The sequence below is a fragment of the Bos grunniens genome, chromosome 12 (genome assembly GCF_055505025.1).
Source record: "Bos grunniens cultivar Pamir isolate PY7600 chromosome 12, Bosgru_T2T1.0, whole genome shotgun sequence".
Lineage (NCBI taxonomy): Eukaryota > Metazoa > Chordata > Mammalia > Artiodactyla > Bovidae > Bos > Bos grunniens.
Genome location: NC_141176.1, coordinates 83,194,195 through 83,208,637, shown reverse-complemented (window position 1 = coordinate 83,208,637; position 14,443 = coordinate 83,194,195). Strand labels below are relative to the sequence as shown.

Below are 14,443 nucleotides of genomic sequence, written 5' to 3'. Positions count from 1 at the left end.
CCAATGAATGTATTTTATTCCTGATATTATGAACATACTCAGCCACTACCCAATGATCAGTTTTCATCAAACCTAACTGAAATCAACGTTTGGCTTTACTTTTTCACCATACTCTGGATTTTTCTAATATTTGCCCCTCTTCCCCTCCTCATTCCACTCAGCCAGTGACAACCACTCCATGCTCTCCTCTCTCACAAGCCACACTGCAACAACTTAAATTCTACCATCCTCTTCTAACCAAGTAAATTTGACCAAACGTAAATTTAGTCACTCTATTATTAGTATTAAACATATTTCTAGGAAAATAATTCTGCTACATGTCAAATTTCTAAGTGAGCTAATATCATAATCTAATCTAGAAGTATCTATGCATTTGAGATTTCTTTTTTTACCTGAATGTTTATTTTTTTCTCTGCAATTACATGATCAACCTGGTATAAAAGGATAGGATCTTTTTTCCCTCAATTTTAAAGTTTAATCTATTTTTTCAACATTTTATTTTATTTTGGACCATAGACAATTAATAACTTTGTGATAGTTTCAGGTGGATAGCAAAGAGATTCAGCCGTACATATACATGTATCCACTCTCCCACAAACTCCCCTCCCATCCAGGCTGCCACATAAGTATATTCACATCTGAGATTTTTTAAATGTTAAACTAAGCTTTATGAACATGGTACAGAGTAATTTACACTACTACATCATATGAGAGGAGTTTCACTCCAACAATTTCATTTTATATAAACATTTAACTAAAGATTGTATCCTGGCAATCTATAGTTTTACTATGAGTTAACACAGTTTTATCTTTATAGGTTAACAGAGTTTTACCTTCACTAACTCTGCTAATAAATTATAACATCTATAATAAGGGCTCATGAATTCAGTTTTTTCTTCAAACAGGCATCTTAGTAAAAGTTTTTTTTTTCCCCCAAAAGAAATGTGCCCACTAATTGGAGCACTCCAGGCTAATTGCTGGTATTGGCTGCTTCTATCCAATTTCAGATAACTCTGCAGAGGTTTTCAACATTATATGTAATTAGTTCTCTGATAAACACATACACACACACAGCAACAATATTAATAAAACACTATGGCCAATCAGAAACTTTTTTTTCCCTTGGATTCCACTCCATTCACACAGAATTGGGGATGGGGAGAATTGCCAATTTCTCCATGTAAATCATGTACATTCCATTGACACCAAACCCAAATAATTACCAACTGCAATCTTATTTCTGGAAGTATAAAGAGGCACAGATAATTTATGAATGATTAAAACAGAATTTAAGACAGGGTCTTTTGGATCCTATTTATAAAACACTTTTTTAAAACTATTATCACACTGAAAGGGTTAATACTCAAAACTAATTGGGATTTCTTTTTTTTTTCCCCTTCTCCTAGCAAATTTGGAAATGAACTGAAACTGCTCCCTAGTGTGAAAGCTGAACCCAACAGCCACCTGCGAGATCAGAGACCAACCCTGCCAGATGCCATGAAGCCTCTGACTCCCAGTAGCGGATTCGGCCACATCTCTCATGTGACATGAACTGCAACAGCACTTTCAATCATTCTTTTCCTTTTTTTTTTTTTTTTTTAAATACAAACTCTAGCGTTCCGCTCACTACATATGAAACAGCTGCAGCAGATGGATTCATTCGGACTCACAGCTTGGGCCCTGGTGCTCCTGACGGCGTCCATGATGGCATTCATGTTGAGGTAGCTCTTACTGGTGGGAGCTGGGCCGACGCAGACAGCCTCGTCCGCCATCTTCACGTGAACCTGAGGAGAAATCTCTGCGTTAACAGGGCCTCCCAGCAAAGAGAACTACCTGCATCTGCAAGCATACACAGAACGCCGAACTCGAGGGCATCGCTGTCCTCACCTCTCTCTCTGAATACGCACTAGGAACTACGGTGTGGCAAATAAGCTCAGGGGCTGTATTAACCATGATTTCATTTATTACAAGCCTAACTCACCGTCTAACCCGATAATTTCCACACCAATTTGATTAGGTAAAATCACAGCAAACAATTTTAGCCTCCTATTCATATTCAGTTCATCTCCACATAAATCTTGTATCAAAAACGACCCTGTTACATGTAGCCAGGGTAGCCTAATATACTAATAACAAGCACTCCTGCCCAGTTCTAAGCAAGCTCCCCAGGAAGTGGAGATAATTAGAGGAACAGAGTGAAGGGATGGGGTGAGTGTTCCTGCTCAGCATCAGGTCAGCACCAGGGACAAACTGAAGCTCAGGACTGAAGAGTTCAATACCACCACACACGCGCCAGAAAACCTTGAGAATCGTTTAAACAGTCTCACATTCGATCCTCATCCATTTTAACCTTTCTTCCTAAAAGAACCAATACATGCATTAAGTTCTACATCAACTCCAAATTTAAGAATATGTGCTCCATTTTTAAGACTATTCTGTCCACAGTGTTTCAAACCTATTTTTGCTTAAGAAACACAAGGCATTCAACATAGAGTAGAGTAAGTTACTTACTTCTGAAAGCAATCTATTCTTTTAAAATGATGAAAGGGATTCATAATGTTTTTGAAATGGCTTTTCCTAACAGTTTTCCAGGTTAAGGAACTGTATTTAAATTTATTTTACAAGGCAGTCATTAAAAACTGGAACACATCCATATACCTGGGCATGTATTACCCTCTTCCAAAAAGTCTAAGGTGGAAAATACATTTGGGTATTGCTAAGTTATATTCCCCAGCTATAAAGTAGTTTTTAAAGAAGCACTTGGTTTTAAATGAGACCAAAAAAAGAAAAAACACCAAAAACAACCCACCCAAGTCATCTTGAAGAAAGTTCAGAGTTATCTTTATCAATTCAATTAAATATTTTCAAACTATGCAAAAAACTGTATAGTGTATTGAAAGGTTAAAAATACTTACTACTCAAGGGATTTATAGATCAGTATCTTAACATCAAATACTCAAATCTACACAGTTCAGTTTCTCTAATAATATCCGAGGAAAGGCAGCCGGGCTCACAAAGGAATCCTAAAGATTCCCAAACTCAAAGCAAGGCTCTCCTGTATGCCTTGCTTACTGCCAACTTCAACTTGCTCTTCTCCTCTCAGACCAGAATGTCCACTCTTCTACTGCCTTCTGCCCAGGTCACTCCCTATTAATAGCAATTTAGTTGCTGTAGTTGTGGTTGTGGGTTTTCTCTATAAGAAAGAAATTGAATACTGAACAATCCTTTAAAAAGAATGCATAAATCAGGTGGGGATAGTTTTTAAAGTTAAATCCACACTTATTCTGTGCCTTTATCTCCCTCCAGGTGCTACTCGGTGTTTCAAGTTTCACTTCTACCAGAGTCTTCAGATGAATCTCCTGTGATCGGAGCTTCGATAGTACCTGGTACAAAATTTAACATTTCATCGCCTCCTGCCCAGTAATGTCACTTTGACTGCTTTACAGATTACATCTGTTAAAATTTATACACTCTCCTTTGCCAGATCATAAGGTCCTGCAATGCAGAAGTTGTCTTAAATTCCTTTTAAAAAAAAAATCTCTCCCAGCACAGTTTTACTGCTACAAGCTTTTAAATTTATAGATACACTTGAATGACTACTTAACTTTCACTGTTAAGCCATTGTCTTTGAGGTAAAAGGCTATGCTAAATTAAACCTTCTCCAATTTTAGTAATCCATATGGAAACTAAGGATTGTATTGTGGGGGGTGGAGGGGGTGGGGATGGGATTGAAACACATACACACGCATCCATGTGTATTGGTATGGCCAAATTTTCTACAATAAATATGCATTAAAAAGGAGGGGAACCCTAATAACATTTTGACTTGTTTACTTTCAGGCTTTTCTCTAAATATACTTCTGTAACCAAACTGCATATATAATGTTGCATCCCTTGTTTTTCAACTATCATCAAAACAGACACTCTTCCTAGGTTAGCACAAACTCTTACATGTAAACATACTGAGAATCTAGCTCAAAGCCTAACATGTTTTAGCAGATCATTAATATTGTTTGAATAAACATTCAAATAAATACATCAAAAGCAGGTCAAAACTGCCTATGGACTTTACAAAGAAAAGCAAAACATGCTGTTTCTAAAGGGTTGGTTGGTTTCTTCTATTTCTCAGAAACAAGTCTTGCTTTAAGGTAGAAGCATATACTAGCATCTCAAGTCCACAGTCTGGCACAGGCTCAGTACTAGCAAAACTACGTGGTGAAACCATTTGAGAGAGGAAAAAAAACTAGGAACATTCTGCTGCCTTAGTGCCCAAGGAGATACTCATGAGCCAACCAGGAAAGAACAGTTTAAAACACTTTCAAAACCCAATTTCAATTTGGTTGCTACTGTTCTAAATGACGAAAGTGATTTCTTTGGCTTAATAATATTAATACAAAGTTAAAGTCACTCAGTCGTGTCCGACTCTTTGTGACCCCATGGACTATACTGTCTGTGGAACTCTCCAGGCCAGGATACTGGAGTGAGTAGCTGTTCCCTTCTCCAGCATATCTTCCCAACCCAGAGATTGAACCCAGGTCTCCCAAATTGCAGGCATTTTCTTTACCAGCTGAGCCACAAGGGAAGCCCAAGAGTATCAGAGTGGGTAGCCTATCCCTTCTCCAGCAGATCTTCCCAACCCAGGAATCGAACTGAGGTCTTCCACGTTGCAGGTGGATTCTTCACCAGCTGAGCTACTAGGGAAGCTCATGATATTAATACAAAACAAACTGCATTCAAGCAGTGCAGACTCTCCTCTCAAGAATGACTTAGCAGCATCACCCACACTGACTAGATGTATTTATGTCTTAAAAATGTCAATACCCTGAAAAAATATAAATTTCATTTTTATATTTCAATAGTAAAATGAAAATATAACAATAATGGAAAACTGAAACTGAACTAGTGAATTAACCAGGATATTGCTGACAGCAAGTTTCAAATAGAAAATCAGATTTTAAGTACTAAGTCAAGGAGTTAGTCTTCACAAACTTTTCCAATAGAAAAGTTCCCAAATGGGGTTTTATTTATTTTAAAGATTATTAGTTTCCTCCTCAAGCATTAGTTTTTATATAGGTAAAGAATCTGCCTGCAAGACAGGAGATCCGGGTTCGATCCCTGGGTTGGGAAGATGCCCTAGAAAAGGGAATGTCTACCCACTCCAGTATTCTTGCCTGGAGAATTCCATCCAGAGCAGTCTGATGGGCTACAGTCCATGGGGTCGCAAAGAGTCAAGACACAATTTGACGACTAACACTTGGAAATTTTTTGATTCTTTAAATAGGGGAAAATTACTTGTATCAGCCTTTTATATTAGGCCAAATAACAATCTAGCAGAAGAAAGATGTGTTTTTAAATTTATGGGACCGAAAAAATCATCTTCCTTATTGACTTTTTGTTTAAATAATTAAATGCTTGGCCATAGATAGGTTAAAAATTATGTCTGAATTTTAAGACTTTGAGTTAATGGAAATGTTCATATTAGTCTGTTAGATGCCTGAGACATGATGAAAAGATAACTCTGCTTGGGCCCTAATCTTATCAAATAAATTGCACCTAAGGTGAAAAGGAGACTAAAAAAAATAGACTAGATCAGCTCTATCTAGGGAAAGAAAGCTTTGAAATACTAAACCAAACTAGCAGAGAATGAGAAAGCTGAGGCAGACAAGCAGCACTTAAGATGTTTCTTCCCCACAGACATAGAGGACAGACTTGGACACAGTGAGGCAAGGACAGGGCAAGACGAACGGAGAGAGCGGCGTGGAGATAAGCACATCACCACGGGGAAACCAGAGCCAGGGGAAGCCGCTGTGCGACGCAGGAAGCTCAGCCCAGCGCACAACCAACAGGGGCTGACGAGGTCTCCAGGGACTGACAGCAGTGGCAGGCCATGGCCTTCACAGCCTGGAGGGGCTCAAAGCGTGGATGGCACAGAGAGCTGGTGAGCGCGGGGGCCCCACACTAAACTAGAAGAATGTGGCCATGGTGAGAAGGGCAGTAAGGTAGGGAAGTGGGGCTGGGAGAGGCAGCCTGACCTCCTGCTCTTGTCTTCAAACACCCAACCCAAGGCAGAGGTCAAGGAAGCTCAGGAGATACACTCCGTCCCACTGCTGGGCATACACACCAAGGCAACCAGAACTGAAAGAGACACGTGTACCCCAGTGTTCATCGCAGCACTGTTTATGATAGCCAGGACGTGGAAGCAACCTAGATGTCCATCAGCAGATGAATGGATAAGAAAGCTGTGGTACATATACACGTGGAATATTACTCAGCCATTAAAAAGAATACATTTGAATCAGTTCTGATGAGGTGGATGATACTGGAGCCTATTATACAGAATGAAGTAAGCCAGAAAGAAAAACACCAATACAGTATACTAACGCATATATATGGAATTTAGAAAGATCATAACGATAACCCTGTATGCGAGACAGACAAAGAGACACAGATGTATAGAACAGTCTTTTGGACTCTGTGGGAGAAGGCAAGGGTGGGATGATCTGAGAGAATAGCACTGAAACATGTATATTATCATATGTGGAACAGATCGCCAGGTTCGACACATGAGACAGGTGCTCAGGGCTGGTGCAGTGGGATGACCCTGAGGGATGGGATGGGGAGGGAAGTGGGAGGGGGGTTCAGAATGGAGAACACATGTACACCTATGGCTGATTCATATCAGTGCATGGCAAAAACCACTATAATATTGTAAAGTAATTAGCCTCCAACTAAAATAAATAAATTAAAATTTTTTTAATTGAAATAAAAAAAAAAAAAAGAGATACACTCCACAGATGTCAGTCTCCTGAAGACTGATCCATAAGGAAAAAGTCTGATAAAATTAATCAAAATTTAAAACTTTTGTTCTTCCAAGACACTATTAATAACAATGTGATTCCACTTCCCGCCCAACAGGATATCTATAATCAAAAAGATAATGACAAACATTGGTGAGAATGAGGAGAAACTTGAACCCACATACTCTGCTAGTGGGAATATAAAATGGTACAGCTGCTTTGGAAAACAGTCTGTTAGTACCTAAAAAGGATAGTTATCAAATGACCCAGCAATTCCACTCCTAAGCATACACACCCAAGAGAAATGATAATATATGCCCATTCAAACACATGTACACAATTGTTCATAACATGCTTATTCATAGTATCAAAAACTGGAAGCCACCCAAATGGCCAGCAGCTGGTAAATAGACAAAGCAAAATGTATTCGATTCATATAGTAGAGTATTACTCGGCCAAAAAAAGGGCCACAAACTGATAAATGTAGTAACATAAATCTCAAAAAATCCAAAATTGGGATAGGAGTACGTCAAGGCTGTATATTGTCACCTGGCTTATTTAACTTATATGCAGAGTACATCATGCAAACTGCCGGCTGGATAAACTACAAGCTGGAATCAAGACTGCTGGGAGAAACAACAACCTTGGATATGCAGATGATACCACTAATGTCAGAAAGTGAAGAGGAACTAAAGAAGCTCTTGATGAAGTTGAAAGAGGAGAGTGGAAAAGCTGGCTTAAAACTGAACATTCAAAAAACTAATATCATGGCATTTGGTCCCATCACTTTATGGCAAATAGATGTGAAAAAGCTGGAAACAGTGGCAGATTTTATTTTCTTGGGCTCAAAAAATCACTGCAGATGGTGAATGGAGCCATGAAATTAAAAGGCACTCGCTCCGTGGACGAAAAGCTATGACAAACCTCAACAGCATATTAAAAAGCAGAGACATCACTTTGTTGACACAGGTCTGTATAGTCAAAGCTATGGTTTTTCCGTCATCTGTGGATGTGAGAGTTGGACCATAAAAAAGGTTGAGCGCCAAAGAAGTGATGCCTTTCAATTGTGGTGCTGGAGAAGACTCTTGAGAGTTCCTGAGACAACAAGAAGATTAAACCAGTCCATCCTAAAGGAAATTAACCCTGAATATTCACTGGAAATACTGATGCTGAAGCTGAAATTCCACTACTTTGGCCACGTGATGCAAAGAGCCAACTGATTGGAGGAAACCCTGATGCTGGGAAAGACTGAGGGCAGGAGAAAGAAGAGGGTGACAGAGGATGAGATGGTTGGATGGCATCACTGACTCAATGGACATGGGTTTGAACACACTCTGGGAGACAGTGAAGGACAGGGAAGCCTGGCGCGCTGCAGTCCACGGGGTCGCAAAGAGTCAGACGCAACTTAGCGGCTGAACAACAACCACAAAAACATTATTCTACGTGAAAAAGCCAGACACAAAAGGCCCACTATTAAATATTTCGATGTATCTGAAAATTTTTAGAAAATGCAAAACTACAGACAAAGCGTATCAGTGGCTACCGAGGTGAAGCTGGCAACAAGAGTGACTGCAGACGGACACAAAGAGGTCTTTCCGGGTGACGGCTACATTCTAAAACTGGACAGTGGTGAGAGTTGCACAAGTCTAAAAAGTACACCATGATTCAATAAAATTGTTAAATAAAATCAGGAAATTTCATATAAAAATATTTTAAATCCACTGTGCTGTGAGCTCTAATGAGATACTACTCCTGGTACACAGCACAGTGCAATATGCTATTAATTTTTGATTAATGACTAACCAATAAAGAGAAAGTTAAGATTCACCTGACAAAGAAGATTCCTGAGACAGAAGCCAACTGAGAAGGGCATTCCAGCAGTACAAACACTGTACCAAATGCATGGAGGCCTGAGAGGGAATGAAAATGGTATGGAAGTAATAAGCATCAAAGCAGAAGGAACCAGTGCTATGTGCTCCAGACAGACCAGAGAAGGTAGGGACTTAGAATAGCTATTGGATCCAATGAACCAGATCTCTGGCAACTTTGGGGACTTACTAGAACAACAGAAATAGAAGCCAGGCGTCCCTCGGTTGAAGAGCAAATGGGAGGCAAAAAAAGAAAGGCAAACCGAAGATGACTAGTCTTTCATGTATGTGCTGCTGCTGCTGCTAAGTCGCTTCAGTCGTGTCCGACTCCCAGTGACCCCATGGACTGCAGCCCACAGGCCCCTCCGTTCGTGGGACTTTCCAGGCATGAGTACTGGAGTGGGGTGCCATTGCCTCATGTATGTGGCTTACCCGTAATGCCAGGGAATGTTGGGGATGCAAGAGGATCTTACCTTCTTCTCTCTGTAACTGTTGGTAAGATGCAGTACACACACAAGGTATTCAATAAAACTTCTTCACTGCAGCTTGATAGAGCTTTTCAGGGAGATGTCCTCACAGAAATACCTAACAGATGTGAGTGTGTGTGCCCAGGCTCACAAACCTGACTAGAAGCCCCTAAGATCAGCAGCCAAATACACGGCTGTGAAGACAAAAGACAACCTGGAAAGAGATTCTACAAAATTTATAGACTCAATGGGAAAAGTTCAGGAAATAGAAGGTGGTGATGGTTGTAACAGTGTGAACACACAATGCCACTGAATTGTACAATTAAAAATAAAGTGATAAACTTTATGTAATTTTACAGTCTTTTAAAAAACTATGTAGATTCATCACAACTTACAGGCTATCACTGACAAGCAATTGTAAAAAATGTAGTTTCAGAACTTATATAGTCTGCTACACACACACACGTGCAGGCGTGTGCACACACATGCTGCAGTTCACGGGGTCACAAACAGTTGGACACGACTTAGCGACTAAACAACAAGAAGAAAAAATTCAACATGGGAGGAAAAACACAAACAACACAAAAAGAAAATATCAATAATGAGAATGTGGCATAATTCTAGCTTGTAATCATTTTCCATTTACTAAAGAAAAGCTACCACACATTCATTTAAGACTCTAGTCATGAATGCTTGAATATACATATGTAATTCTGAGTACAGATTTCTGAAACAATGATACAGTGAGAGTCTAGGAATAGAATTAAGAAATACCCTCCATTGTAAGCAGTATATTTTTCTTAAAGCATTCCCAAACCGTACGAACAGTTAAATGTCAGTTCTAATAATTTAAATACAAATAGTCACCAATGCCAGGAGCTCTCGAAAACTCCTAGAACCTGGCCAGCACCACCACTGCTTCTGAGGTGCTGCTGATTGATAAAGACTACACATCCAAGTGAGTCATCCAGGTGTGCTCAAGTTTTTTAATCCCAAGTAACGTAAGAATGGCTTGACAGAAAATTTAGAAGTTTAAGCAACACAGATAACCATAACTTCTCATCCCCATTCAGGCCTCTCAGTCCCACTTCCTACACTGAAACGAACTGTCGATGGTTGTGGATGTGTCCTTTCAGGCTTGGCTAATTTCATATGCAGAGCAGACATAAAAGTGTACGGTTTTATACTGAGCTTAAGATTTTCTTCCCATAAATTGCATCACACTGTGTATGATTCTTGCAACTTGTTTAACTGCTATATAACATTCCTAGTGACTGGGTAAACCATAACTTAACCTTTTCTCCAGTAATGGATATTATGGCTCATCTGCAGATATTACAAGCTGCAAAAGGATTCTCTAAACATGTATGCATATTTCTCTATGCATATTTCTATGAGAAAAGTACTTGAAAGTGTAAAGGCTATAAACCACATACTCAAAGCCTACATCTATTAACACTCGGAGCAGAGATGAACTTCTCCACACCACACCACCACTGAACATTTTTACTGTTTGCTGATCTAATTTTCTTAATCTAATGAAGAAAAATGACTCCTGACTGGTTTTAAATTTGCATTTCTCTAATTATGAGTGCCTTTGGGCATATTTTCAGGTTTGTGAGCTATCTGCATTTCTTCTTTTGATCACTGATCATTTTTTAATTTAAGAGAGATCTTACAAAGAAACAAAGGCATCTTTGGGTTTTGGGTTTTTTTTTTAAACAACATGTAACACCAAAACATTGTTCTTGTTCAAAGCTAAGCTAACAACTGTTTCAACCACACCTGCAACCCCATCACATTTTTTCTCTCCAGTTATCACTTCTCAGTTGAAGATGCAAGCTTAGACCTTTGCCAGGGATCTCAACTGGGAGCAACTCTGTTCTGCAGGACACAGCTGGCAACGACTGCAGACAGTTCTGCTGGTCATGACGGTGGGATGGAAGGGTGCTACTGCTGTCCAGTGGGCAGAGGACAAGGACACTTCGCAACATTCTATTAGACCATGAGCACGACAGCCCCCAGAAAGAAGAATCACTTAACCCAAAATGCCAATGGTGCCACTGCTGAGAACCCCTGGTCTGTGCTTTTACATGATGCATATACTACTTTTCAGAGTGTGTGTGGGGAGGGTGGGGGTTAAACCTTAATAGGGTTGGGTTTTTTTTTGGTCAGGCCATGTGGCATGCAGGATCTCAGTTCCCTAATCAGGGATCGCACCCTGCATTGGGAGTGTAGAGTTTTAACCACTGGACCGCCAGGGAAGTCCCACACTGATGGTATTTTCATATCACATGTCATTCTATACGTTCTTTTTCAGTCTTTAAAATGTCTCAGAGATGTTATATCAATATGTAGAGATCTATCTTATTATTTTTTAACTGCTAGAGAATTCTGAGACATGGCCCTCCAGTCTGCCAGCCATCTCCCTGCAGGTGGACCCGCAGCATGAGGAATCACCATCTGGATGACCATCACGATGTGTCCTCAGCAGACACGCTGTCCACTGCCCAGGTCTTGTCCTCCTCTGGATCTCTCTCTTCTGGAAAGGCTCCCGTCTTTTACAGCCATCCTCTCCTGTCTGTGTTGTAGACAGCGGTTTTCTACTGAACAGTTCCATCTGCTCTATGTCTTTCAGAAATTCCTCATCATTTCCAGGACCATACTCCCCACTCTGTTTCACAACAAAATTCTGGTTTGTTATTCTTTTTTCTTTTGAATTTGTCTTAACTGTTTCTCTTCCTTGGGAATTTGGAATGGGAAGACAGAACTCTGACTCACTCCACCAGCCTCAATTAGAAGTCAAGACCTTTAAAATTTTGTATTTTTTTTTTTACCATAGAAAATATAGTATATTTTAATTTAAAAATCAAAAATTGTGACCAATATCGCTTTCTAATAGAACTTATTTTTAGGACTGTCATGAAAAATATCAACAGTTTCTTACACAGAATCTAATTTGTAATAAAAATCTGAAAATGCTGATCCAGCTCCTCAATTACTACAAATGCAACCTGGTTGCAGGCAACACAGCTACCATTCCTCTCTTTGTGCATCTGAATGGTGAGTATCTTTTTCATAGCATCCATTCTACCTGGTGTCTGCTCATTCCTAGGAGCTCCCAAAGCTGGCTTTCTAACCTCAGATTCCACTTCCCAAACTGTCCAGCATTGCGGCTGGGTTCACAAAGGGCATGAAAACCTTGATTTACAGCATATGATTGGTTGGTTTCTCTCCAAAGAGCTTCAGATGAGTATCAAAAATAACCTTCCCAATGCTCTGCTCCCCTGAAAATTCCTGGTACTCTATAGTTAGCTCCCTTACATGAAGCAGCGAGCATCAAAAGCCGTCAGGGAGCTCAGGGTTTTCACGAGCATAGTCATTCTCGATAACAGGGACAAGATACAGGAAGCCACCCCACAAATCTGGGAAACGTTTCATTTTCTAAAAATATCCTTCCGTCTCATCAAGACACACCCCCCCCCAAAAAAAAAAAAAAAAACTCTTCTTCGCCAGAGGACAGGACGAGTACTTTGAAGGAGCTCCAAAAACTATTCTGAATTCCTATTTCAAGCCTAACAATTCACCTTGACAGTTACCGATCCAAAGTGAGTTTGCCACTCAGTGAATTCTCCTATGACTCCGTGACTGGGCCTGGCAACCAGGAAATGAATGAAAGCAGAGAAGTGCTTCTCTGGGGACTTAGTCTAGAGACTCAGAGAAACTCAGATAAACAGAGCAAGGGTGTCAGGAATGAAGCAAAGATGAGTCGCCCATCTTCTACCTTCCTTGGAACTGACACACCTAATCTAAGGTGAAGGGTAAGAAGACTCAAAACATAGGGAAAGTAGATACATGTCAGGAGAGATGAAGTCACCTGCTAAGTTGAAGGATTACTCATCTCCGGAGTTCTGCCCCTTCCAAGGAGCCTGGCACACTCTACATCCCGAGCATGTAACTTCAGTGAACTTCCCAGCTGCACGGAAGTACTCAGGTACAGACTCGAGCCTGTACAAAGGCTCATTTCATCTCACAGAGATTTCACAGTGAATTAGATCTTTAATTTTGGAAAGAATTTGTGACAGGATGCTATAAAGACAGAGGTAAAAAGGTACCCAATCTGGCAGCAGCAATGGGCGAGGGAAAAAAAAAAAAATATATATATATATATGACTGCATAAGTCTGCAAGCTACTTGGCTTTTGCTTCAAAATCTAACTTTTCTCTAAATCCAAATGTCTGGTTGGCTTAGGACAGAACACTTGGCGCAGCTGTCGGCACGCCTCTTTTGTATGAAAGAGTAAATAAATATATCCAAATTGAAAGGAACATCTGGACAACAGAAGGTAGCAAAACCATGTGGCAGCTCGTTCTCTGGACAGAAGGACTATAGGAAAAGCTGTCCTACCAAAAACAAAAACTATATATAATTAAAAGACCAGGAAAATGAGTATCTGAGTATTATACCCAAAACTCAAAAGAAGAAAACATTTCCCTCCCAATGTTAGCTCCTAATTCCATTTACACAATAATGGTCCCTGTCCCCACTCTCTTTTCTAATTCAGCTATTCCATGTTCCACCCAGGGGGCATCCCAGGTGGCTCAGTGGTAAAGAATCCATCTGCCAATGCAGGAAACACAGGTTTGATCCCTGGATCAGGAATATCCCCTGGAGAAGGAAATGCAACCCATTCCAATATTTTTGCCTGGGAAATCCCAAGCACAGAGGAGCCTGGTGGGCTTCATCCAAAGGATGGCGAAGAGTTGGGCACGACAGAGCACATGTTCCAGCCACCATATCCCTTTTACCATTGAGTAAACCCTGAACACTTCCCTGACTCTGTCCAACATTCATCACAGGTGCTCTACCACAGAAGGATAAAAAGAGATTTGATAAATCAGTCTCCTCCCCTCTAGGAATTCAGTCCAGTGTGAAGACAGACTTCCAAACCAAGTGCAATTAAAATAAATAAGAGCATGTATAAAGAGCTAATGCAAAAAATGGTTTCATGACAAATCAGTTACAGAACTATTAAACTGGATAACTGATCAAAAGGAGAAAGTGAGAAGGGAACTATCAACAGAGACAGGGCAGACTCAAAATCATGGAATGCGAAAGGCCCCAGCATATTTAGAAATCTGTGAAATGGCTTGAAAACAAGGTGAGTAGGAGTCACTAGGAGGATGGTAGAAGAGAAAGATCGACTACCAGGAAAACCAGCTTGCAAGGAATCTTGAATGCCAGAGTAGAGTTTGTGCTTTAACCGGGAAGTCAGTGGTTCTCAACATTTATCTTCCATGGAAAGAAGATA

The 14,443-nt window shown here is 40.2% G+C and overlaps 1 protein-coding gene across 35 annotated transcripts in view; it reads right to left on the bottom strand.

Annotated features, from left to right (window-relative positions):
* Positions 1-14,443, bottom strand: part of PCCA (propionyl-CoA carboxylase subunit alpha) — a 420,374-nt gene that overhangs the window by 304,925 nt on the left and 101,006 nt on the right. For all 35 annotated transcript variants that reach the window (XR_015138441.1, XR_015138440.1, XR_015138442.1 and 32 more), the window contains one exon: positions 1,671-1,784. Coding sequence is in view for 32 of the 35 variants with exons in the window: in XM_086330472.1 (XP_086186598.1) it covers positions 1,671-1,784 (114 nt within the window). In the remaining 3 variants the exon portion in view is untranslated. The remainder of the gene's footprint in view (positions 1-1,670; positions 1,785-14,443) is intronic.